Raw genomic sequence first — 26,642 nt, 5'->3', positions numbered from 1 at the left:
GGCGTAGCTGTGTGTCCTGGAATTCGACCGAAAAAATAATAATCACCTACTGTTCAATTTTGTCCATAATTTTTTTGAGGCCATCTTGTTGTGATGGACACAATCCACCAAATTTTGTTCAGGACTCCAAAAAAAATGCCAAATACATTTTCACCAGACTCCACACACACAAGTACATTTTACTTTTCGGGCAAGGGTTTTGACTTTCCAGCGTTTTAATGAATCTACAGTATGTAATGTAGGAAAATGTTTTCCAACCTTTTTTCTGCCGCAAACTGGTTCGTATAACTCCATAAATTCTGCGGACCAGGTGCTGGTGGCATACTGTGTCGAGCGAACATCTACGTGCTATCCTTACAATTAGTATCTTGACATGCATCACCTGCAAGTTTTTTTTTCCATCTGTGCGGCCCGCCGCAGCCCGTTCCGAAATGGCCCGCAGCCCGATGGTTGGGGACCACTGATGTAGAAGTCATATATGACGTCAAACTTTGATGATAATTTTGAGGATTCACTGTGAACAAAGTTGAAGTGAGGGCCCTTTCATCACTGCTTGGAGCTTAAACAAATGTTTTTTTATGTCTTTAATGTAATCCTGTATTCTCCTTTCTGGAAATGTTGAATTTTTGTTAGCTGTCAGCTGCAATCATTCATCCATAGTTTAAATAAGTTTTGGACAATCTTCGGATTCACTGAGATGCACCTGTTTGCTGTCTAAAGACGTACATCGTGATGTCAGCGATATTATATCCATGCTACGCCCTGAATTCTCTGCTCAATAAAACTCTGGCATGGCAACCGGCAGAACATTCAGAAAGATTTTTATCAAAAAAATAAATAAATCAATCGATTAATTGATTATTATTTTTCTCCATCCTCCATCAAGGAAAGTCTGCCCATCCCTTCAAGTCACCGAGTTAAAAAAAAACAAACAAAACAAAGACACAAAGCAGATGATTTTTGGTTATACAATGTTTGGACCCCAAAGAAACAAACAACAAAAACCCCCAAATCGTCCCCAATCACGCACTTGTCGGCCGGGAGCGCGTGCCGGGCTTCCGCCACATCAGTTCCCCGAGTCCCGCGGCTCGTACTCGGACACGCCGCACTCCTGGCTAATGACGGTGCTGTGAATGAGGCTGCTGGACAGCGTCTTGGGGCGGAACTCCCGGCTCAGGTAGGAGGGCTCCTCCATGGCCGTGTGCAGCGGGGAGCACTGGCCGTCCGGCGGGCCGTAGGCACTGCTGTCTGAGCCCCCCTCCCTCTCCTCCTTCACCTCTTGCTCGGCTGAGTCCAGGGCCGGCCCACTCTTGGTGGGGCTTCCGGGGGCCGGCGGACTCTCCTGCAGGGGCACGCACGGCGCACGCTGCGACTTCAAGTAGGGTTTGACGTTGGCCACGAGGACGGTGCTGTCCCGCTGCTCCTTCCCGAAGGTGCTGAGGGTTTTCCGACTGCCGCGGCTGATGGTGCCATAAATCTCTGTCTCTACCATGGCATCCATTCCCACGGGGATGAAAAGGTTGGTGCGATTATCGGCGCTGTCTGCTTGGCTTCCGATCCGTAACTTTGGCATCCAGCATCTGTCAGAGTGTCCCAGTGCACGACACTCATCGGTGCAGTGGACTGATTTGTCTTGTTCTGCAAAAACAGTTTAACATTTGTTACTTGGCCCCACCGGCTTCCGAAGAAAGAAAGACCCTACTGGTACCTGTTGAGGCATGACTATCAATAAAAAAAAAAAAAAAACGGGAAAAATATCTCGGCTCTAAATATTGAGAAGAATATCGACAATATATTATACAAAACGTTTCTAAATTCCCAATATTTGGGAGATTTGGCCTCATTATGGCACCTATTTATGTAATAAATCATTCACATTTTTCTCATTGTGGGTCAATCTCATGACTGAGTGAAACGTCAACATGACTTGAAATTTCTTAACCTTAAGAGAATTTCTAACACGGGTAGAATACAAAATACTGCATTTGAAAGGAAATTTTACATTCCACACATTCCCAAATTAAATAGAGGGAAATTTCAGAATCTTCCGGAATTTATCTTAACTCATTCGCTGCCATTGACGGATATAGACGCCCAAAACTATATTCATTTCACCTGACCTTGCATTTTATGATTATTAGTCCATAAAACATTGATAAATTAAAATATACCTCACTACCACACTTGACTTGAAATTTCTTAAACAGATGCACATTTTCTAACATTGACAAAGAATATTTGGAACAATCCCTCATCACACGTTAAAAAAAATCCATTTTTATCATTTATAATTTTGAGTTTGACAGAATCATAAAACACTCTGCATAAAATAAAAATATGACATTACTGGAAATGTTCAAAATTAAATCTGCTGTTTTTTTTTCTGATAATAGTCCAATACTGGATCTTGGTAACTTTGCATTCCACAGCCTCTCCCATGACGCCACCTCAAAATGATGATATGCAACAAACCGAAGCACATGAGCATCGTCTTCATTATTTATTATTATTTTCCCCTACTGTGGGTCAATGCAACAGTTGAGAGTGATTCATAATATTCATGAAGGTCCCCTCCCCCCTTTCAAAACCTGCGTAGGTGTTTCCTGGAAAATGTGCTTGTGGTGCAGGGAAAGCATTTTTTTTTTTTCTGATGCAGAAGCAGCAAAAAAAACAAGTACGGTAACTGTGTGAGTTGCATCAGCAAAGACTCCGCATGCATTACCTGCCCTCAAAATTGTGTCAACGTCAATTTCAATTCATTTATTAAAAACAGATTCAAGGACAGCTTGGTATTTCCATTTGTGGCACAATCGTTAGCCTAACCTTAGAGGTTATTGCATCATTTTTCATTTCAACCTTCTTAATCAAGCAGAGAATAAATTATGCGAGCCTATTGATTGAGCCGCTGTTAAAATGGAGATGGAAAACGTAAACTACGGAGGGAAAAAAAAAAGATGCACCTCACGTGACATTTTAGCATCATACCTGTCGCACGGATAACAGGAAGTTCCATCCCACTCGTCCTCATCGTGTACCTCATCCGTGTCATGGGTGATACACACCCACACGTTGTTACCCGCAAGGGAGCGATATTCGCCTAGACCCGAGTAGCTACATTAAAGCGGGATGGTGGGTGACTAGAACTCACAGTTCAGAGATCATGGTTTCGATTCTGGCTCCGGCCTTCCTGTGTGGAGTTTGCATATTCTCTCCGTGCCTAAGTGGGTTTTCTCCGGGTACTCTGGTTTTATCCCACATTCCAAAAAAATGCATTATAGGTTGATTGGACACTCTGAATTGCCCCCAGGTGTGTTTGTGGGCGAGGATGGCTGTTTGTCTTTGTGTGCCCTGCGATTGGCTCGCAACCCGTTCAGGGTGTACCCTGCCTACTGCCCGAAAACATCTGGGATAAGCTCCAACAGGCCCGCAACCCTTGTGAGGAGATGCGGCTCAGGATATTTACAGTTATATTTAGCATATTTTTACATAAAGATAGGTTTCTATATTCTATAGACGAAAAGGGCGTTTAAGAAATTGGTGTCAATTTAAATTCCCTCAAAAGGCGAGTCAAGGACAAATTGAAGTTTGGCATTACCATTCGTGGCACAACTATTATCATAACCTTTTTTTCCCCCCTTAAGAGTTGATTGCATCATAATCAGCTCCTTATTTGCAATTCCTGGCCATTTTTCATTTCGCCACTTATTAGACGTGTCGTATATAATGACCCGCCCTTGCCACTAAATGACCTCATTTGCATGCGAGGAAACATGAAATGCAAGGAGGGGGAAAAGAAAAACAATTATTTAATTCAGTAGCTGAATACTTATTGGTTCAAATTAGCAGTAAGTGAAAAACAATTACCTTCAAAACATATCAACCCGTGGCATGAATTTCATATTTAATGGCGGATATTGCTTTTTTTTTTGTTTGTTTTTTCCTCGAGTTTTGCCTCCTAACAGCCTTTGAGTGTTTTCATGTGCCTCCTCTCCACTGCCAAAAACATGTCAGGTTAATTGGTGATTGCAGTTTGCCTTCAGGCTCGAGTGTGACTTGTTGTCCGTCCCGATATGTCAGCTCTGAGATTGACCGGCGACATGTCTGCAAAGACTCGGGTTGAAAAGCACAAGCGTCGCGCTCTAGATAATGAATGAATAATGAATGAACGCTTTTTGCGTCTGGATGCAAAGAATCCGACTGATCCAATCTAACGTTGAGAACTGATGTCGTTCTCGGTGCGTATTCCTCACACGTGACTCGGCTACTGCGGGAGCGCAAACCGAATAAGCACACGGGAATGAGCAACTTGTTATTGCAGCAATTACGCCGCAATCAACATTTATTTGACGCCGCCGCAATAAGTATTAGTGGTTTGAGGCAACGTGTTACAAATGTCTTGCCAAAACAAACATTCCATAAATGTTTTCTTTTTTTTTTTTGGGCTCCGTAACATAAAAATGAAGCGGCCCATTTTGACTGAAAAGCACAAAGTTATTCTTCCCGCTGCTCGCCTGCCTGCTTTAATATCGTCGTAATGATCAATTAATTGCTGGAAATGATGTCATTTACTCACAAAGGCTCTCCTCCAAAATATGAATGAGATAATGAATGAAACCGAGATGCGGGAGCCTCCGCATGAGTTTTCCTCTTGTTCAAAAGGAAACTTCCAACCTCCAGTTTGCCGGCCTGGGAAGCTCCAACAAACAAAAAAAGAATCCTCACGCGTGACAGGGGGATGTGGGAAGAAAGCATCTTCAAGTGCCGAGCTCACTTTCAGGAGAGTACAAGTAGTTGTCGGTCCAGGGGACAGACAAACACGAAGAATTCTCAAGCCTCAGGGGCTGCTTACAAGATTTGATTTTCACTAAAAAGTGCGCTTTTGGACGTAGGTTGTGGTTTGTATGGCAACAGGCGTTGCAAACCTTTGAAATGAGGTCTCAAAGTGCTCGTGTTTGGAAACAACACCGCTATGGTTTTTCTGTTTGAATTGTCTGCCAGAATTGAGACTATTTTAAGACAACTCGATTTTTCTTTTTTTTAATCCAGGGCTGATTTCAAGTCTGATTGGATGTGCGACCATCCTATGAATTTCTGACATGTGAGACTTTGTGGAACAAGAATTCTGACCGGATTTCCCGATATGACGTTAAATTGCGGGCTTGCTTTGTGTTTTCAGACACGCTTTGCTGTTCACATTGTTTTGGGCATTACCAGTGCACAGGTGGTGGAGAGGCCTTCTTCTTCCTGATTGGTTTTGACACTCAATCACTCAATAGCAGTTGAAATGATAGTGTGTACAATGTGTTCATAATTGTTATGCAAATGATGTTTTTCTCAGATTTTTAGAACTGGTCTGTTCAAATGGAACTCAGCATAATTTTCAAGTCATCAGCTGTTTGAGAATAATTCGAATAATGAATGAGCAAAATTTTTTTTTTTTTTTCAAAAAATAAAAACATAGTTTTTGTTAAAATGCAAGACACTCATTTTATTAAAGAAATGAAAATGCTCATTTGTTGCATTTGCAGCATTAGGAGTTTGTATTTACTGAAATCAAAAGGTTATTTCATTCAAAAATCAGATATCAAGTCAACACATTATTGCATCCATTGAACTTGTGCGTAAATTATATCAAACAATTCAATTTTACAAAAGCATATTTTATCAATTTTGTTTTCTTCTGTGAAAAAATTATGAGTGCAGTGCTTTTTGTGATTTATGGTGACACCCCACAAATTTGCCAATAAAAACCACAAAATGCATGAAGCTCCTTAACTTACTTCAACATAATTCATTGGCATTAAGTTGCCACTAGATGGCACCAAAGCAATACTTTTATATAAGACAAAGCTTTGGCCTTAGCAGAAAAACTGAATATTTTTTTTAGATCAAATCCATGCAACAAAGAAGTGAGGGAGAAAAAATAGTTTTACAACTAAATAGTCATTCAGTGGGAAATATTCAAGCTTTGTTCACTTTATGCAAGAACAATGCTAACTAAAATAACACTTTTGCTCATTTAATGTTTTTATTCAGAATAGAATGTGCAACATCCCCAATGCATTTGTGTGTGGATGGATGGGAATAAAAGCTTGACTCACTTTCTAAGTATCGAGCGTTTATGACCTTTGCAGTCGACTGCAGTTTTTGGGAAAATGAGCCAAACCTGTCGGAGTCAATGCGTGTCAAAAAGCCACACCACGTTTGCTTGTGGCATCAAACATCACTTTGATTTCAATGCTACAATCGTGCAAACATCAGCCACGAGCTCGCAATGACCAACACATAGTCTGAAAAAGTTGCTTTATCACCTCTGTTATTTTTGTCTACTTTTGGAACGTTTGAGTCAAAAAGTGCTTTTGTTTTCTTGCCTGTTACGAGCCAATTATCATGAAAACGCACATCAGGTAGTTAATAATTGCCCCTGCAAAACAAAGTTGTTGCTCCCCGCCTTCACCCACATCAAAGGATGACATCAATTCAAAAAGAAATATTTACAAGCCAAATAAACATTTGTCTCTTTTGGAAAGATTTTCTTTTCATTCCGTCAAAACACTGATTACTGTTCTTTTTGAACTTTTTTTCTGCACCACAAACAGAAAACAAATGTGCTGCTCATTTGCATATCTGATAATTGCCATGATGCTGTGACGTATTAACCAACGAAGAGACCCCAACTCTTCTTTATTTGGAATTTTGACTTGACAAAACAATTCTCATGATTAACAGACACCAAAAATATCATGATTGCTATGATTCTTCTACTATAATTTATGAATGAGTCCTGTAAGCGAGGAGACAGTGGTAGTCTTCAATATGAATTTCCGCCAAGATCCTAACGTGTGACATCGGCAAATCAGGGATGACGTTTGCTCTTCCCCTGCCTTTTCCACACACTTAAAACTGCTGCATCAGCAGTAAGCCAAATTGGATGAAATAGCTTACCTAGCACTCGATTCAATAAGGATCGAGCGATTGCTGGGATTATTTAATACCCTGCGCATCGGGATGAGCATTGGACCCAAAACTAACGATTCTGATGGGTTAAAACGACCCAAGTAGTGGGTCATCAGGTTTCTAATAATATGACGAGAAATTTATAACTTCAGTACACAATGAAACTGTCGGAAATGGTGACAAGATTTAGCTCTTCAGATTGCTCAAATTCTACATTCAACCCAATCTGATGGTCAAAATAATTAACCCAAAAATGGGTAAAAGTAACCCAATCTGGTCAAAACAGGGTGAACAAGTCAGTGTTTTGTTTTTTTTTTTTGTCGGTTTTAGTGTGTGTGTGTGTGTAATTTATTTATTTTTCATACCAGGCTCCCACATAATACTTAAATGTAGTTGTGCAGTAAAACCGCTAAATTGAAAAAACAATCAGACTTGTTTGACTTTGGATTACATTTTTCCTTTGAGACAGAAATACAAAATCACATTAATCCAGCTCTGGATTGAACCATGGCCGTTCGTTTCGCTATCTAGCGATCCATTTTCTTTAGCACTTAGCTGAAGCCAAGCGAAGCTGACTTTGGGCGATACGCCAATTACAGGGCAAATTAAATAAATAAATAGAATCTTCCATTTCCACCTATGCACAATTGAGTGTCTTTAATAAACCAAATATTCACGCAGGATGAACATGTAACCACTATTTTTACCGAGCAACTACGAAGTATGAGTATTTTTTTTTTTGTTTTTTGTTTTTTTTTTTGTTAACTTCGCTTCACAGGACGGATTGTGTTCAACAGAGATTCCATTGCAATATGAATTCTTAGGTTACAAATCTCGACTTTGAATCATTGCTACAAATTGTAAGCAACAAAATTTCCATTTTTCTTCCCGTTCTGTTTCAAAACTAACCCGCAGCTCCATCCAAACCAAAGTGACCCGTCTTTGATAAACCCGTCTGCCATATTACATATTATGTGACTGAGATCAAGAGAAAATACACTTGCGAGTTCAATATGCATGGTACATCAAAAGGACGGACTAAAACATCGCTTTGATTTGGCAAACCAATACTTGTAGATATTTGAGTGCTTGGCTTTGAAGCATCCACACCGCCTGATTATGCTTCTGTGCCATTTGTTTCTCCATATCTCTTCCACAGAGATGGGATGATTATCATCTCTTTTTTTTTTTTTTTTTGGGGGAGATACATGAGAGCAGAACGATAAGCGAGACAAGAAGATGCTGTGCGTATTTCCATGGCAGCCATCAGCACTGAAGAGTAGCTCGCCGATGATACTGATGAAGAGATGTGCGTGTATGGAGGCTCCAGGAAATCACACGGCGGTATTGCCATTGTTCTCGTCTACTTTGCCCCCGTGTAAGTCATTGTGTCACATAAAATTTTTTTTGGCCAACAAAAGGGGTAACATGTTTATATTTTATCCCTCCTAAATTAATTATGTTATTTTTTTTACGGGCACACGCTACATTAATAAATAATCAACGGTGTTTGCAGACATAAATCTCTGCTTAGATTTATAACGCCTTTGATTAAAAGTAGAGGAGGAAGGTCATGATGAAGCCAGGATGCTTTCATCCTTCGTTCCTGCCATTGGCATCTTTACTCATTTTGACTTGATTTCCCAATAAAATAAGAACTAATGTGAACATCAAGTAAGAAAACTGTGCATTGACTTTTAATGCTCACATGAAATAAGCATAGCAATATTTTATATTCGATTAGCTAATGTGAGCAGAGCGGTGGAAAACAAAGAATGTGGGCCCATTATCGAGAGAATGAGAAAACGCCTAGCAACATACCCACACTGCATCTGGCGTCTGCCAGAAGGAATAAATATTCAGGGTGCATGATAGTGGGAGCTTCACAGGTGCATATATTACCTGTATCAAAGCAGCCAGGAGTCTCTAGGGATGCTAAAGGTAAAGATATAAAAGCAATACTACTTAACCCGCAAGCTTTTTGTGCTCGTGCAAAAAAATAAACAAATGAAAAAAAAAAAATCGCTCTACATTTTATACGGTGAGTGCTATAAAATGGGCAACGTTGCGATTTTGTAACTCAATTCATGTGCTTAGTTAAAATGCACAATTCCCCCCCCAAAAAATAGCAGGAAGTTGGACAACAAATTAAGCCGTGTATGACAGTTATAAGAATGTTTTTTCTTTTATTAACTTATTCAAAATTTTACAGTATGGCAACAGTCAAAATAGAATGAGGCACCGGTGGGGATGGGAATTGGTAATCATTTAGCAATTGTGATTCTAAAATCTATATTACGCATCGATCCGATTGCTTATTGATTCACGAGTGATGTCATGAAATAAAAACCTTAGAGATGAACTTCGATTTACGGCATATCTGGGCAAGGTTTACCTTTAACTGCAATTGGCTGGCAACCATTTTATTTTATTTTTTCAGTTTTAATTTTAATTAAAATTTATACCAGGGCTACACAATGGTGACCAAAAGCGTACAATTGACCGTTTTATAAAAATACATTTAATTCACATTTAACACAGTTGAATTGCGGAGCCCATTCAAAAAATTTATTTTGCACCCCTGACTTGCAGTATGCTCGCCTGTAATCAGCTATCTTACTTAGCAGAGTTCTCAAGGGCAGCCATATGCTGTCCACTCTTTTTTTTTCCACCACGGGCCACTTTCGCATAAAGACACATTTTGATGGACCATTGAAGCCGCGGTGCAACAACACGGCGATAACGTCTCACGGGTTGCCTTCCGGTGATGCGTTCGGGCACCGTCTACAACTACGAGGCTATGCAAATACGCCACAAGGGTCAACTTCAAAATAAAAGCGTAACGATTAATACTGTACATCAGGGGTCTTCAATCCTGTTCCCCGAGGTCCGGTGTCCTGCCTGTTTTCCATCTCTCCCTGCTGCAACACACTGGATTCAAATGATCAGGCAGGACACCGGCCATCGAGGAACAGCTTTAGCTTTTATTTTGAAAATGACCGTCGGGAGCAATTATCAAGGCGGCGAACTTGACTTTCAATTGAGATTGGCCTGACCTATTCGCACTGCACTCGAACAGTTGCTTTTTTTCATATATATCGCAGTGTAATGTGTATCATTACATTTCTGCATGGGAAATAACTCCTCTTTGACGAAATCAGAGGTTTGCAAGTGTTGCAAGTAGCCTCCAGTATGATCTTTTCACATGAAATACAGACAAATTTTTGACAATCTGTTTGATGCAATGTTGGAAAAGATCAGAACCAAAATATACTTCTTTGCTCTCTATGACAATGCAAAACAAGCCAAGTGTACAAGGATTTCGCTTGATGCCAACCATTTGGAAAACAGTTTTTACCACCTTTGCTTAACAGTTCTGAGGTTGAGAGTTTGAATCTCAGATATAATGAATCACCGCAGTTTGACCTATGGATGGATAACTTCCATTTTTCTGACATTGTACGGAACAATTGATTCAAAAACCTCGAACAAATCGGATCGTGTTCGACTAATGAAGTTTGTCTGTACAACTAGAGTAAATTCTTGCATTTAGGCATCTGGAATCTGATCAGGGTTTACCTTTTCAACCTGCAAAAAGGAAAAGCAGGATCATGGCCCTCCATTAATAAATGCAATGTGTTGCCCTTATCTTACATATACAGCTGTATACATGAATTTCCCCGAGTGGCGCCGTAGTGCATGTAAATATTCAGTCGGCGCCAACGTGCAAGACCTCTCTTTCAATATCTTTCTGTATGATTGGCCTTCGAACTCGGCGCCGAATCACATTTAAGAAATGTGCAGCAGAAATCGTGATTGAATTTACACCTCCTACGGAGACAAGTGTGGTTCGCCATAATTCCCCACAGTGCACACACAAGGGAGGGAGGGGGGAGGGACTTCACAATCCCGCTTTCTCTTTCTCTCCCTCTGGCAGCCACCAGAGTGTTTCTGTCCATGCCCTCTCGAGCCTGCCACGTACAGGCAGTTCATAGCAATGTAAATGGTGTGGAAAGTAGCGCATAGGGAGCTGATGACCAGAGCCGTTCTCCTCCAAGGCTCGTATGAGCAAATGAAAGCCATCGCCTCCTCGCTCAAGCCCGCCGTTAGCCTTTATCTCACCTGCGAGGCTGGCTCTCATATTTGCTGTTTGTCTCCGCTCTCGCTAAATATATCAATCCCGAGCAGGTCGGCTGGGTCGCAGCAGCTTGGCAATCATCTGTGATTGCACTCTTGGCAGTCATTTCAGTCATAATTAAACTTTAATATTCCTATTTTTAGTTGTAAACCCGACCAATAATAACTTTGACGCACTTTTGAGGGGCGAAAGGTGGAAGCTCAGCTGCCACAAATACCTGCGAGCGTCTGTCATGTTAAGTCAAGGCATGAAGCGTGTTCAAATGAAGGCCTGATCAAAAGAGACGCAGGCAGACGAACACTTTGCCATGCATATGAGTTTGTTTGATGCCTAAATCAGACGCGGCACGTTTGAACATTCCACCTTCGCACATTGGACCCTTTTATCCTTTCAAAGTATCCCCTTAAAAGCATGCTTTTACCTGGCACTATGCGACACCAGCTCAAGGCGCCTGCCATGTAAAGCCAGCAGGAGCCGCAATCTCAACCAAAATGAAAAAAAAAAAAAAAAAAAGCACCTGCATGTTAAATGTTTGTCTACCTCGCCGGTGGCTGACGGCAGGTGGAGCCGCATTTAAACGGCGGGCGAGTCTCTGCGCATAAAATATAAACAACGTTGCGCCGCAGGAGAGCGCGGAGGCATCTTGACGACGTCGGGAAGAGTCCACTCACCCTGCTCGAAAGGCTGCCCATTAACTGATGTGGCTTTCATCTTGAGGGCCTCCCTGGCAGACGCGTCACACTGGGAGCCTCGATTAGTATCCTGGTCACTATCAGCCTGGTCACTATCACCATGGCCACTGTCTCGGAGGCTGGCTCGTTCTGCATCCTTAAATGTAGAGCTGCGGCAGGAAAGGACAGATGAGGAGGAGGGGGGGGGGGACATATAACTTGCCATTCTCACTGTGTGAGCACTGCTGTTTGATAGCCTGGCGGGCTTGATACTGGGATGAAGGAGCTCAAAAGACGCGGTCAGGAAGTGTCTGCATGCGAGCTCTTACCTTTGAACAAACGGCTGCCTGCTGCCAGCGTAATTGGGCTCGGAGGGGAAGTTTTCTGTCTGGAAATGACAATGGAAATTGTGTTTTTATTCAGAAAAAAAAAACAAAAGAGCTTCACACTGTTCACTGATGACATTAGACACGGGCGTGGATTGAAATGATCTGTGAAGCCTTTTTTGACACGGCCTGTTCAAGCTGGGATTTAGCCGCTTTCTTTCCCGGGTCGCTGTTCTGTGTAAACGACACTAAGTGGCTTTCCAGGTAGTCTCAGTGAAGTTTCAGTCCTGACACTCACTTGTGTTGGCCAATCCTTTATTAAAAAAAAGTGATTTTAATTATCGACCCTAATATACACGCGGTAGCACATTCAAAGTACACTTCTGAATAAGGGAGCACCATTTGGGGATTAGTTTCAAAAGATCTTTCGAAAACCTCAAGTACACAAATGTCTCTGCAATGGCAACCAGTTCACTGCCTGAAGGTAGCTGGGATAGGCGACCCTTGTGAGGACAAACGGTACAAATAATGGATGGATGGAAATATTGTTCTTGTGTCAACAAAATGTGGATATAGTACAAGGGTGGGCAAACTTTTTGATTGGCGGGCCACACTGGTTTCTAAAATTTGACAGAGGGGCCGGACCAGGAGCAGATGGATGGAGTGTTTTGGTAACCTCACCTCATCGGAGAAAAAAAAAATACATTTAATTTTAAATGAAAGTGAACAAAAGCATTACAATAATATAAATGTCTTTGAAAAATCAAAAGTATTTAGAAAATAAAACATTAACAAGGTTTATTCGTTTAATTCTTTTTCAAGTTCAACGGGCCGGATTAGAACGTTTAACGGGCCGCATCTGGCTCCCGGGCCATAGTTTGCCCACGCCTAATATAGTATCAATGCAATTTAATCAATATTGATTTTATGATGTTGTAAATCTCTGAATTCTTAAAATGATTTTCTCATGTTACTAATATGGGTTGGAGGGTTTTTTTTTTCCTTGGATCACGACTGAGTTCCGCTATCGTAACATACCGTAGTCTAGCACAAATCTATTCTAAGGCAGTTGTAATATCATAAATACAGTAAAATTTGTACGAAAGTCACTTCTCAGCTTTGTATATAAAACGAAGAACTGTGCATGCCTTCTTGAGCATTCTTAAACCGCTTCGCAAACTCGGTCATTGTGCTCCATTCCCAACCTTGAAACTTTCTATGTCAGGTGAGTCGTAAACCGAGGCTGCCTTGTAACAGCGTGTCATCTGACATTTACATGAGTGACTCGAGAAATTCATTCATTTCTGGACATTTTTTTCTCTGTCAATTTCTACATAGTGATTTCTTTCATTCCTTTCTGTAAGTTTTTCCATCAATTACTAAGAAATCGTAACGCATTGGACAGGATTCGCTTCCAAGATATGTTTGATTGCATAATTGAGTCCTTCCATTGTCAGTTTTATAGATCCGTCTGTTTCTGAAGGTTACAACACTTTCTTTTCAAACTTGAAATGTATACCGGCATTTTCTACAGCCGCACTATCTCTCTAAAAAAATCCCTGTAACCTTCAGCTTTACAGATGCCATTTCGACTCTGCAAATACCGTGTTATGGTGACGACATCGACAATGACACGTGGCGATATCAGTTATAAGCCAGTTATAAGAAAGCCTGCAACCAGAGCCATAACAGAAAATTTGACATTAAGCTGCTTTTGCTTTTTACACAGAACCCAGTGAAGCGGGATATTACAGCAACTGTGTGCACTTTCACACACCGATACGGCATCCCGCCATCAAATGCTTCAATGACTGAAGTCGGCCCCAGCGTTTGCTGAACACTTGTTGGACATACGCGTTGTTTTCAACACAACAGGGCAAGAAAGGTGAGTGTCAGCTGTCGCACTTTACAACCCCGGTCCTGTCGTTGGTACTGCCTCTGTTATGGGTGTGGTACCAGGTACCGTGAGTATGTGGTTAAATTCTCATGATCTTGGTCTAAAATATTTTTTTCATCACCTGGCAGAGACGAGGACATGCTTAGAACGTGGCGCCATTGTGACCATATGTGCCTCTTTGGCAAGGCATAGAAAGGAAAGCATTAGCGCTTTCATGAGTGCCCTTTTCCCTTCATCTTGAGAATAATGTGTTTGTGTTGATCACACCCACGTAGCACAGCGACTGGTGACAGCGCCAGGCCTTGTCATCTGTGCTACCATCTCCAAATGTGAGACTGACCCAGATATTTACATCGTGTACGGACACACAATTCCAGGCAGCGCAACAAGCTCGCGTTGGCCAATTAGCATGTTAGCTGGCGAGGCTGGGACGAGCCTGCCATATAGGGCCACCTCGTGCCAACTTGGGATGCGGTTCGGCGGATCTGACCCATATTTAGGCTGAAAAAAAATGCGATTGTCGGGGTTACGCCGTGCGCATCTCACTGTCTGGCGCACAACGGTCGGGTAATGCGATCGGACAAGCTGCTCAAACACCTGTCCGCTCCAACATCTCAGGCTGGGTTTTGTTTTCTCTCCACAGCCCAGGATCTGCTGGGGGTCACAGTGGCCTTGTTCAAGACTCACATTGTTTGCCTTTCCCACACGGAAAGAGAGTGAGAGAGAGAGAGCGTTTCCTCATTATGTGGCCTGGAGGCGTAGCACTTTACAAGAGAACAAATGTGGATAATACATTAACCTTATTAGTAAAATGCCAACTAAAACAAAGTTGTCATACCATGCTTCATTTGCAAAGTGTTTGCCTAAAGCGAGAAAGCTAAAGTGATAATGATGTCGGATATTTTCCCCGAGTTTTACTGCGAAGCAGAGAGCACGTTCAAGAATGGAGTGTCTTACCTGTATCACCGACATCCTGTTTGCTGTAGCGTCTGTGCTCAGCCCGGCAAAGCTGGAGTGGCAACCTGCCCTGGGTACCGTCAGGCTGTTCGGGGTTGTCTTCAGATACATGACCTCGGACCTGGGCAGCGTGAGCGGCAGGGGGCTCTGGTAGTCGAAGCATATAGGCGAAGTAATGAGCGAGGGGCTGCTCACCACGTTCATGCGGCTGGCCGAATCTCGCTCCTCCATCTCACTCTGCACCAGCATGATGTCACTCTTGTTGATCCGCTTCTTCTTGCCCTTCCCCACCGGAGGATTGGAGTACTCAGGCATGCGGCAGTTATAATTCCCGCTCTCTTTATCTTGATGCTTGGACTTGACAGCGATGGCGGTCATGACGGCTAAGAGCATGACCGAGATAATGCACAGGGTAACGATGAGGGGCAGGGAGACATCCCAGTGCTGCTGCTCGCCGCTCACGCCAGAGCCCCCGCCACCTGCTGCTGCTTCCGCGTTGGCCTTGATGACCAGTTTAGCCACAGCGGATAAGGGCGGCTTGCCATGGTCCGTTACTTTAACCACCAGCTCAACCACGGGCGAGACCTCTTCCCACAGGGTGTGGGTAGTCCGGACTTCACCGCCTAAAGGATCCATGTCAAACAGGTGGTCGTCGTTCCCCTCTGTGATCTCGTACGTCAAGTGTCCACTCTCTCCGTGATCGTGGTCCACTGCTTTCACCGTAGCCACGATGTAGCCGATACCCACATTCCTAGGCACTGGAATTTCCGCCGTATCATTTTGAAGGAGCGGTAAAATGATCACCGGGAGATTGTCGTTCACGTCAAGGATGTTGACCCTGACGATGGAGGTGCTCTCCATGTGAGGGGAGCCTCCGTCTTTCGCTTGAACTTTGAATTCAAATGATTTGGTTTGCTCATAGTTAAAAGAGCGGGATGCATATATGGCTCCATTGATGGGGTTAACAGAAACGTACGTATAAACAGACACTTCGCCAATATGCGACGGCAAAATGGAGTAGGTCACAGTGCCGTTGCGGCCTACATCAGGGTCATGGGCCTGCACGGAGCCCAGATACTCACCCGGAATGTTGTTCTCGGGCACCTGTAGCACATAAACGGCTTTTGTGAAGCGAGGTGCATTGTCGTTCTCGTCCAAGATTTTCACAGTGAACGACTTGGTGTAGTTCAAAGAGGGGATGCCGTTGTCTCTGGCCACGATCGTTACATTATATTCGTCCTTGGTCTCCCGATCCAAAGGTCTGTCGGTGAGCAGCGTGTAAAAATTGTCATTGTTCTCCTGTAGTCGGAAAGGAACGTTTCCCAGCACGCGGCACTGGAGCTGCCCGTTTCGGCCAGAGTCTTTATCCGTCACTCTGACAAGCGCAATGACAGATTCGGAGGGTGCCGCCTCGCTGATGGCACCCTGCCGCACAGAAACAAAACTGATTATTGGTGAGTTGTCATTTTTGTCAAGCACTTTGACAGTAATTTTGGCGTGACCCGGTATGGGGTTGGGCCCAAGATCCTTGGCCTGCACATCAAATTCTATGATGGGATTCTCCTCATAGTCGATTTCTCCCTGGACTTTGATGACTCCACTATTGGGATCAATGGAGAACAAATCTTGTATTCGCTCAGATGCATATCCTGTGAAGGAGTAAACCACCTGTCCGTTGCTTCCCTCGTCATGGTCGGTGGCGTTCAAATCTATGAGTACTTTTCCAGGCGGGGAATTCTCTGGCAGCTCCAGCACATAGGAGGATTTCTCAAAAATGGGGCTATTGTCATTCGAATCAGTCACCCTGACATTGATTTGCATGGAGCCTGATCTTGGATACTCTCCCCCATCTATAGCCGTGAGGAGGAGGGTGTGATGGTTCTGGTCTTCCCTATCCAAAGGTCTCTGAACCACCAATTCTGGATAAATAGTCCCGTCGCCTCTTACTTTTAAATCCAGGGAGAATGTATTGTAATCATCTCTGGTGACCTGATAAGTCTTGATCCCGTTCTCCCCGGTATCCGAGTCATGTGCAATAGTCAGAGGGAAGCGCGTGCCCGCTGCTGCGTTCTCAGAGATGTCGATGTTAACGTGATCTGAGGGGAAACTGGGCGAGTTGTCATTGATGTCCTGTATGTCGATCTTGATCATGCATATTTCCTTGTCGTTGGCAAACACTTCCATGGCGAGCTGGCACTTTGGGTTACGCCTGCATAACGTCTCCCTGTCAATCCTTTGTTTGGTGAAAATAAGTCCACTCTCTGGGTCGACGTCCACCAGGTGTGGTGCGGAATTCTCCAGCACTCTGAAGTTGGATTTTTTCCCTCTCTCCAGGGTCCCATATCCGCCGTCTTTTGCGATATTGCCTATGACCGTGCCGGGTCCTTGCTCCTCCGGGACAGAATAACTAAGGTTTTTCAGTGTCAGGGCTTTAACCCACAGCAGAAGGAAGATGGGAACAGAGAGACGCATCCCTTCAGTTGGATATGCGGTACTGGCACACAGGAGGAAGAGGAAAAAAAAAAAACCTTGACTTTCAACCTGTTGATTATTCCACAAAACCTTTAGAGGACTAAATCCAAAGCTGGCATGTTGCTGCCCGGCTAATTGGATATCAAATCGATTTGTGAACCCCCTTTAATGGGCATTAGCTCTCTCACATGCCGCTCTGCGATGATGAACTCTTTCTGTAAACAAGGATGACCGCCCGACGACACCCCGTGCATGAATTAAAGATCAAATTCAACATTGGAATGCTTTGTTTCCCCTCTCAGCGGGACTCCCACAATGAATAATCGATGAGAATAAAGTATTAATATTCCCCTCTGCGTCCAAGGTTAAAGCATGGTGAAGGTTAGAGATTGCCTTTCAACAGGAAGAAGAAAAAGGAGGAGGAGAAGAAAAGAGACAAAAAAGGCGCATTGCCCTCATGCGACATCTGCACGCTGCAAAGCTCCAAAATGCACCATCGGTCCGCGTTAGCACCGTCGGTGCATTGTTACTTTAGTCTCCGGTGCGGCACACTGTTGCATCGGGGGGCTGCCTGCCTGACTGTGTGCGTTTCTCCTCCAGTAAAGTGCACGGAGCAAAGGAGCGGGGCTGCAGCCGCTCGCTTCGCCCTCCCCTTCCTCCGGCGCAACCTTTTGTGTGCTCCTTTCGCAGAGGAACACTCTCAGCGGTCACTTTTTCTTCCCCCCCCCTTTCCCCCTTTTCCCCCTTTTTTTGTGGTCCACTAATCAGTCCGCTAATCCCGTAATCCAGTCTGATTCGAAGGCGCTCCTGTTTGCATCCATCAACCGCCACGCTTATCTGTTGCACGGAAGACGAGAGCGATCCGAAGAGAGCGAGAGAGAGGAAAATAAGGTGCGAGATGATTGAAGATAATCAGAATGAGTCGCGTCTCCTCCTCAACTGTTGAAAGCTGCTCCCCCTCCTCTTCTTTCTCCGTTCTCCTCCCTCCCTCCTCTTTGCCGCACACTCCCGCGCCTTATGTGCGCGCACTTTAGTGCTCCCTTCGCAGCTCCGGTGAGTGAGCGGTGACAGATCTCGGCGTCTAAGGTGGAGCACATGGATGGCTTGAAGAAAGGCTGTACTAGTGCTACGTGATTCATTTACTGATGTGCGCGCAGTATCAGTGGGGATGGAATACCAAAAAAAAAAGGAGGAGGGGGAAATGCCCGTGGTGGTGGTGGATGTTGCTCCAAGCACGCAGTGATGTGAACTGGGGGGGATTAAGAGTGGATCAATGAACGCTACATGCGGTCACTATAGTGAAGAGCCAGGATAAAATGTGAAATTAAAATGGATCTCGTTAAATCCCCCCCCCCCACACACACACTTCTCAGAGCACCTATCTGTATGACAGGGTGCAACTAAAACCGCAGTGGTAAACAGACTGATTGGATGAATAAAACTTTGGTCAGCATTTCACCTGTTGGTTTTGACTTGATATCAGACAGAGGTGATAATTGTGCTTGCACTTTGTACTCTCGTAGAAATACAAAATCACTCTAGTAAAAGTAGGTTTTGACCAAAAGACATTTTAAAATAGCAACTAGTTGTTGGGGAGATGGCAGTTTGTTTACTGGCTAATGTTGAGATGCCCTTGAGCAAGGCATTGTCCCCACCACAATAACTCAAGTGGTGTACACTCTTTGCGCACTTCTTTCACTCTGAAACTTTCCTTGCATGCTTGTGTGGTCTTGTTTTGTGCGGTGTGCAACATTAAATCTACATCAGAGACAAAAAACAAAACTGCTTCTCTGTGTATTCTTTCAAACATTCAAGATGAGTATTTGTCACGTGCACATTAAAAACACAATGGTAGCACTGAGGAATAAAATTCTAGCTTTTCTGTCGAATCTGTCAAACATGTTACGATAGTGTCACTGATGTTGTCAAGTGACTAAAAGAAGTTGGAGATGAGGAACAATTAAGTGAACAAAAAAATAACATCATTGTATGTGTTTTTTTTTTCAGACTAGATGGAAAAATTTTGAAAGCCAGTAGTTGTTGTTCTTAGGTTGCCGCATTCGCCACAAATGACACCATCAAACTTCATCGTGGTCATTAAAGTTTTTTTTTTTTCACTCTTATAAGTGACGTGCGGTGAGGTTCATGATGGTGAGACACTGATTGTTCAACAATATGACAAAAAAAAAAAAAAAGATTCCGTACAAGGTCGCATTCATTGTTATTGGTTTGTTGCTGATTATTTTTTTTTTTTTTTTTGCAGATCTCTTTTTGGAAAGTAAAACTTAGGTGTCTGATATCACAACTGCATGTCTGATGTTTCTAACAAATCGATAAAGAATCGGGTACTTTATGACAAACTTTTTGGAAGTGTTTGAAAGAGATCGGCATGGACTCCCAGTTCAAGATGGCGGCTCATTCTGCACGTTCTCAAATAGCCGAGGCTCCCTCTAGTGGTTATTTGTGTATGTACTTCTATGCATTGCAGCAATGGGACATAGCACTGTCAAAAGTTAGCAGTTGCATTGCACTTTTGTTTTTTTTGTTTTTTTCTGCCATTGTGCACTTTCAGTCAGTTTTCTGGCCACTTGAATAGATGAAATATTTTACATATTCATGTAATATAGTAGACAGACTTGAAGGCCAGCATGTGCATTACATCCGCGATAAAACACATTTATTGGCGATTGAAACAGAAAAGTCGCCAACTGCCTGGGCCAAAATTCTTGCGTGCATGGTCAATGGAGGCTCTACATTTAACGCTTTGCGTCACTTGGATTTCAACAGGCTAGTTTGTCTTACACTATATGGAAATTTATCTAATTTATATATTTGTCGGTATTATTGTTGTATTGCACTGGAGAGGAGAGCTCTCTAATCTCGTTGCACTCTTGAGTACAATGACAATAAAGGGATTTCTAATTCTAATTCTAAAGTGCTTTGTTACAACTCCAACTGTTGTGAAATGTGCTGTATGAATAAGGTTGTATTGTATTGTGTGAATAAAAAAATTTAATATATAAAAAAAAAATGGGATTTTACTCTTCACAGCAGAGAACAGCCAGCAGGGTGTGGCGCTGACTCACTTGCCTACCCCGACTGCATGTCTTTACTCATACATCCCCAAGATCTCAATCAATTAAGCACGATCACACCCTCAGTTGACTTTAACACTCTCAGGTTACATCAATTTTTTAAAACATTTTTTTTATTTTATTTTTTTTATGATTATTATTATTTTTTTGTACATTTTTATTTTTTTTTACAAAAGAGTAGAAAGTACATATATGTTTTCAAATGTAACGGGTCAAAGTAAAAAAAAGTCATCAAAAATAAATATTCAAGTTTAAAGCAAATCTACTTGATTGCGAAGTTTTGTACTTTGGCACTTTAAACTGCAGATACTAGCTTTGTAAAAGTGGATTATAACCCTAAATTTTGTATCACAACAATCTCAAGGCACACAACCAAACAGAAAGGTCACATACTGTAAAGTGTAAAAAAGTAGATTCCAGTAATGATGCCAACTAAGAGTGATAAGTAATGTTTTCCATCCTGATCTGCTCAGAAAATGGTTAAGGACGATAACCGTAAATATTATGTTCAATATAGTAGTAAGCATACTGTGTACTGTAAACTAAAAGTTAGTCTAATTTACAACTAAACCTTCTTCTTTGCATATTCCTGCAGTCTGGATGTCCTTTGGCCCCGTGCTGCCTCACACAGGTTGATGTTGGAACTACAACTGGTTTTGGAGAAGAAACTTATGATCCGTAGCGGGGATCATCATGTCCGGTATGCTGTGTCGATCACCTTGAGTACACCACTTGCTTGCCATTTTTTTACCATGTCTCTCACTTTCTAACTATTAGTTACAATGTTAATTATGGTTATGTGTTGACACTGCTTAAGACACAACTACAGAGCCAATGATAATCACACTTCCTTATGCGCAAATGTGATCCAATGCAAGAGCTGCTTCAAAGATAACCGGCGCTCAAAGCCCTCCACCAGGGCTTAAAATATTCAGACGTATACATATAAAGCTTGTGATCATGTCAAATTGGATTTTCCATGTTACATTGAAATCACTGCCAGAATGTGCAACCTGGATCGCAGCCAGATGACTCCTGGCTGACCTTACATACGCATACATTTACTAGGGTGTATTAGGACCTTCTGTTCCTAAAAAAAAAAAAAATATATATATATATATATATATATATTTCTTTTTTTTATTATTTTATTTATTTTGTGGTATTATTATTTTTTTTTAATTTCCCTTGTAGTTTTCCAACTTTTAACTCATTGACTGCCATTGACGGATAAAGACGTCAAAGATCCATTTTTATTTTTTTATTTTTTACTCGGCTGGTAGTGAATGAGTTAACTGGCAATATTACGACTTAATTCCTGTAATATTAGAACTTTAATCTGACAAGCCATTTTCTTTGCTTTTTTCTCATTCTATGTGCTTTTTTTTCTGTTCAGTTTGCCAATAGTACTTTGTACATTGTGTAGCTTGTGTGACAATATGAAATCTTTTGACTATTAAAAGATAGTGAATCTTTGGAATTGCACAAATATTGTTGCTGATTTATCAACCAGACATTCTGTGCAGGGACAAAATGTGACAGGACGACAAAGGAAAGAACAGGAAAATAAAGTAATCACACAGGCTGTGTGCAGCAACAACATCTGGAAAAAAAACAAAAAAAACAAGCATGATTTTTTAAAAAACTGTATATGGAGACAAACAAAAAAAGCATCAACTAGTAATATTGCCCAAAATGTGAACTACTTGACACCAAACAATCTTTTCTTTTAGAAAATCTGACGACATTACTGTATTTCCTCCCATGATATCACCTTCAAATCCTTTTAATATATTAAAATTTTTGGGAGCATTAAGTATTTGCAATGAAAAGCGCAATAGCTCATCTGAGACACACATTTTTGTTCCAATCCTTGAGTATTACTGCTGTTCCGCGCACTAAAAATATGTGGCAGGATAACTAATGCGGTGCTTAACTCTCTGTATTCACACAAAAAATACTTAAAAAAAAAAACGGAGCAGCATTATCTTTGTAAAGGCAGGAGTGTCTCTTTTGTCGGGTGTGATTTGAGCATACAGGTGTACCTAATGAAGTGTCCAGAGAGAGTATTCATTATGCGTGTCCTTTTAGATGCTACAGTAAAAGGTTTGCGAGGCAGGATGCTCTCAGCTGGAGGACATTCCAAATGCTTCACTCTCTGCTCAAATATCATGCATGTTAGCGTAACCTGCCTTTTGCCGCTATCAAACATCAATACCCCCGCCCCCTCACACACACACATATCAAGCTCATATCCAACATTGAAAAGATGGACTGACATTTCGCTCTCAGCGTTTCAACAATATGACATTTGCATTTCTTTTTTTTTTTTTTTTCCCTCCCACCACTCCAGCGGATGTGGCGCTGGGCGTTCCTCGCGAGCATCATTGCGAGCGGAGGCCGCGTCCGCCATCTGCGGGGCCAAAGAGCGAGCCCCGTCTGGCCCGGATCTTGGTTTAATTCTGTGTTGGCCGCCATCTAAATCAACCCCCCTGCCTTGTCTCCGAGTTCATTTCCATTGTCTGCAACATGGCTACTGCACTCCTCTCGGGAGCATCAACTTTGCCTGGCTGGAGTGCAGACTGCATAAAATGTCCATTTCTGCAGGTAAGAGATAAGGGCAGAAAGAGAAGCTAATTATCATTCAGTGTATGTTAAAACCCCAGGAAAGGGCGGCTATCAACAGCGGTGTCTGCACTGACACAGGCCAACTATTTAATAGGATCTGAACTCCAAACTCGGCTTCATACTCGTAATAAATAGACCACGTCTTAACGCAAGGCTTTGACTGTTGTGCTCGTCTAAAAGCTAACTCTCTAATGAGGCCGCCGCCCTCGAATGAATTGCGGGTTGTTGCCAGTAAAACACTGGGACGCTCCGCTTGTTTCACGACAAATTGAATTTCACCGGAAAGCACATTATTCCCGCGGTGTGTAACGTCATACCTGTTGTAATGGACTCTGTCGTAGTGGAGTTGACTAACATCTCGGCTCATCTTTCCCTTGATTCACTTTGCGCTCGGCCGGGGGCTGATTTCAGGTGAGATTAACTTGTTTGTCATTCGGGTTTTGCTGCTACCACTGGTAACACAGTCAACAGCGGAATACTGATGGTTGTCGAAAGGAAGGAGGAGCGACGCATTCAATCAGGTTGGTACCACATTCAGGTCATAGAATTACATGAATTAAATGAGACGTATTGTGGTACATTCCCATTTGTTTAATACGTTCCGTGACCAAACTCGAACTCAATATACTCGTACAGTACAACAAATATATATTCCATTGAAAGGAATTGAAATGACATTAAACTATTCCAGCCCCCACAAAACACCTGTTTTCAGTGTGTGCCTTTAATGGGCGTGGCCTAGTGAGTAATATCAGCAGCAGCTGTTAGTTAGACTTGAACATATGTCCGTGTCTTTTGGCCAACTGCTGGTCCTTGTAATTGTTTTGATTTTCTGTTTGATTCTTTTTCCGTGTTGTTTGCATCACCGAACATGACTCATTAAGTGGCCCGCCGCTAGCGAATCAAAATGACTCTTGGCGCCGGCTCTTTAAATTGAATGACGAGAGCCGTCTCCCAATTGGGAGCCACTTCTGAGATTCATTTCAAAGAGTATGCACGTTATTGGTCAATATGTGTGGCATCTGGCTTTGTTGCAGTGAGGGGAGGGGCGGCAGTTACACAAAGACGTGAGATAGAAAAAGACCCAAGGGGACATTTGTAGAGCGACCCACTAGTATAACTAGTATAAGGAGTAAAAATCTGCTAAACACATTTAAACTTAACTGACATTGAAATGCAGAGTGTAGAGTCTTGTGGGGATACAAACATTTTAATAAAAGTGCCAGTGTCTCAAATGCAACTGTTGTTGCTGATGCTGGAGACTGTGCACTGTCCCTCTTGAGTGAAACCTCTCCAAAAGTGCCATCTTAAAAAAAAATAAAAAAATCTTAAACCAAAATATAAGCATAACTGCAGTGTTTGCACAAATAACCGTTGCTGACATTGTTCTGACCGCGTCGCCTAACTTTCACCTACTCAAATTATTCAGCTCGATGTGGCATTTTTTATATATTTGGAGATGCGTCAAACTGATTGTAATTTGACAAAAATGTAATTTGGTGTCTAGTGAAAATGCATTGAATCTTGTGCGCTTAATCAGGGGAGATTTAAATTAGCCAGTGGTGGCTTTGCACACACGCCATTAATTAGAAGGCTGGGCGTGGAAGGGTAAACATCTGTTCACAGAAGTCTCAGGTAACACCAGAAAAAGTTGTTGAAATTGTTGCCGTGGCCACAAATTTGGAAACATTTAGTAAACGGAAACGTCATTGCATGTCCTTGCTAGGCTCTGGTCGTCTTGGTAACGAAAGCCATATCCCAACACTTGCATGAGACTGGAATTTTATAATTGAATGTATGCATATTAATTATAATATTTACATATTGGTAAATTAGGTTCGGCATCCAAATAAATGAGAGGTTGATCAGTGTTATGAAAAATAAAAAAAAAAATAATGAAATTTTAAAAGGTGGCAAAACCTTACAAACATTCAACTGTTATTTTTTTTCTTCTTTTTATTAGTCTAAACAAATTTGAATTCAATCAAAGACTACAGATTTTTTACCAACAGGATTAAAACATTTCGTATATACATTAAAGCTTTTGATCACATCAAATGGGATTTTCCATTTTTATATTGAAATCAACTGCCCGAATGAGCAACCTGGATTAGCTCCAGATGGCAATATTAAGGACACACTGGAAAGTCGGCAAATACCAAAATATAAGGTCAGACATTTGAAAAAATGAAGTTGAATGATTCCAAGAACATTGTGAGATGAGATTAGATATGAAATAAATGTAATTTGAGGATTTTCTTGTGGATTTTATCCATTTTCTGTCACGCATATTCTCGGTTTGCTTGGTAACTGATTTAAAGTGGGAGTCTGCTTGTCACATTCTGAACTGAACTCAATTGCACGGCACAAACACCCATTAACAGTCACATTCGCTCCGCTGGACAATTTAAAATCTTTGATGATCCGAACGCATGTTTTTGGAATGTCAGAGGTAGCCGGATTACCCAAAGAAAAGCCATCCCAGTATGGAGAGAACAAGCAAATGCCACACATGTAAGGCTTGACGTGAGCTTTGAAACCAGAACCTTTGGACTAGGAATAAAACACTTTCAAAATAGTGTATTTTTTTTTTCTGCAAGAGCAATGATGCCTTGGCATTGCCTCAAAGCATCGAGCAAGTGTCCAATAGAATTGCTCTGATGCCCTTATCACAGCCTCTTGTGGGCATTTTTACATGGTGTCTGGACGATTTCCGTCAAGTCATACACCAGAAGTCTTTTTTTTTTTCCACCTCCATTGTTGAGGCTGATGAAAGGATGCTGAAAAGCGGTTGGCTATTTTATAACGGAAAAATGGACGCCTTTCCAAAATAAACAGGCTCCAGACATGCTGCTGCCTGTAGAATGGTCAGCAGAGAATTATCACAACTGTGCTGACAATGTAATTTAGGAGGCGGGGGCAGGGGAGGTTTAGACATCCTCAACATTGATGAAAACTGATCTGAGAAGAAGGAAAAGGAGAAAACATTTTGTACAGCCGTGTTTTGTGCTTGCCTTTTCTGTGTTTGTAGGTTATATGGCGAGTAAAAGTACAATAAAGTACAAAACGGTGAGAGTGCAATTGTTTCTACTGATTTTTTTTTTTTGTTCCAATTCCTTTCAGTGGGGAAGGATAATTTCAGATAATTGTTTTAATATTTCAAGCATGGTCAAAAATTAAAGTGTACTTCGGATAGCATGCGAATTTATTTATTTAATTATTTTTACTCGTCAAATTTAACTCCAAATGTAAATTTTTCACTCCAAATGTAAACACATGGGTCGAATGCAGAGAGAGACAAAGCATATACAAATTTCCCCTCCAAAAGCAGCAGGAAAATTATTATATATAAATATATATATATATATATATATATATATATATATATATATATATATACGCCATTTCATACATAATGTAACACAATGTGTTTCACACAACCAAAAGCACAACACTTAAAAGCATTTCCAAACAGAAGAGCTGAATATAGCCTGGATCTGT

At 41.9% G+C, this 26,642-nt stretch overlaps 1 protein-coding gene across 1 annotated transcript; it reads right to left on the bottom strand.

Annotated features, from left to right (window-relative positions):
* Positions 1–401: 401 nt before the first annotated feature.
* LOC148323465 (protocadherin-17-like) lies at positions 402–18,121 on the bottom strand. The gene is made up of 4 exons (XM_088315714.1): positions 14,947–18,121; positions 12,096–12,154; positions 11,767–11,936; positions 402–1,638 (listed from the first exon to the last, which is right to left on the bottom strand). The coding sequence occupies exons 1-4, from the start codon at positions 17,416–17,418 to the stop codon at positions 1,067–1,069; spliced, it is 3,273 nt and encodes a 1,090-aa protein (XP_088171840.1). The 5' UTR covers positions 17,419–18,121; the 3' UTR covers positions 402–1,066.
* Positions 18,122–26,642: the final 8,521 nt, after the last annotated feature.

This window comes from Idiotropiscis lumnitzeri, chromosome 14, assembly GCF_059441095.1.
Source record: "Idiotropiscis lumnitzeri isolate Australia: NSW breed Sydney's pygmy pipehorse chromosome 14, RoL_Ilum_1.0, whole genome shotgun sequence".
NCBI lineage: Eukaryota > Metazoa > Chordata > Actinopteri > Syngnathiformes > Syngnathidae > Idiotropiscis > Idiotropiscis lumnitzeri.
Note: the sequence above shows the minus strand (reverse complement) of the source record. Positions and strands in the feature narration are given on the sequence as shown.

Excerpts from the sequence above, each read along its gene's own strand:
- LOC148323465 (XM_088315714.1), bottom strand. The coding sequence starts at position 17,418 with ATGCGTCTCTCTGTTCCCATCTTCCTTCTGCTGTGGGTTAAAGCCCTG. Across the intron at positions 12,155-14,946 it reads ACAGGATGTCGGTGATACAG|ACAGAAAACTTCCCCTCCGA; the intron begins GTAAGACACTCC and ends TGTCATTTCCAG. Across the intron at positions 11,937-12,095 it reads AGGCAGCCGTTTGTTCAAAG|CTCTACATTTAAGGATGCAG; the intron begins GTAAGAGCTCGC and ends TTCCTGCCGCAG.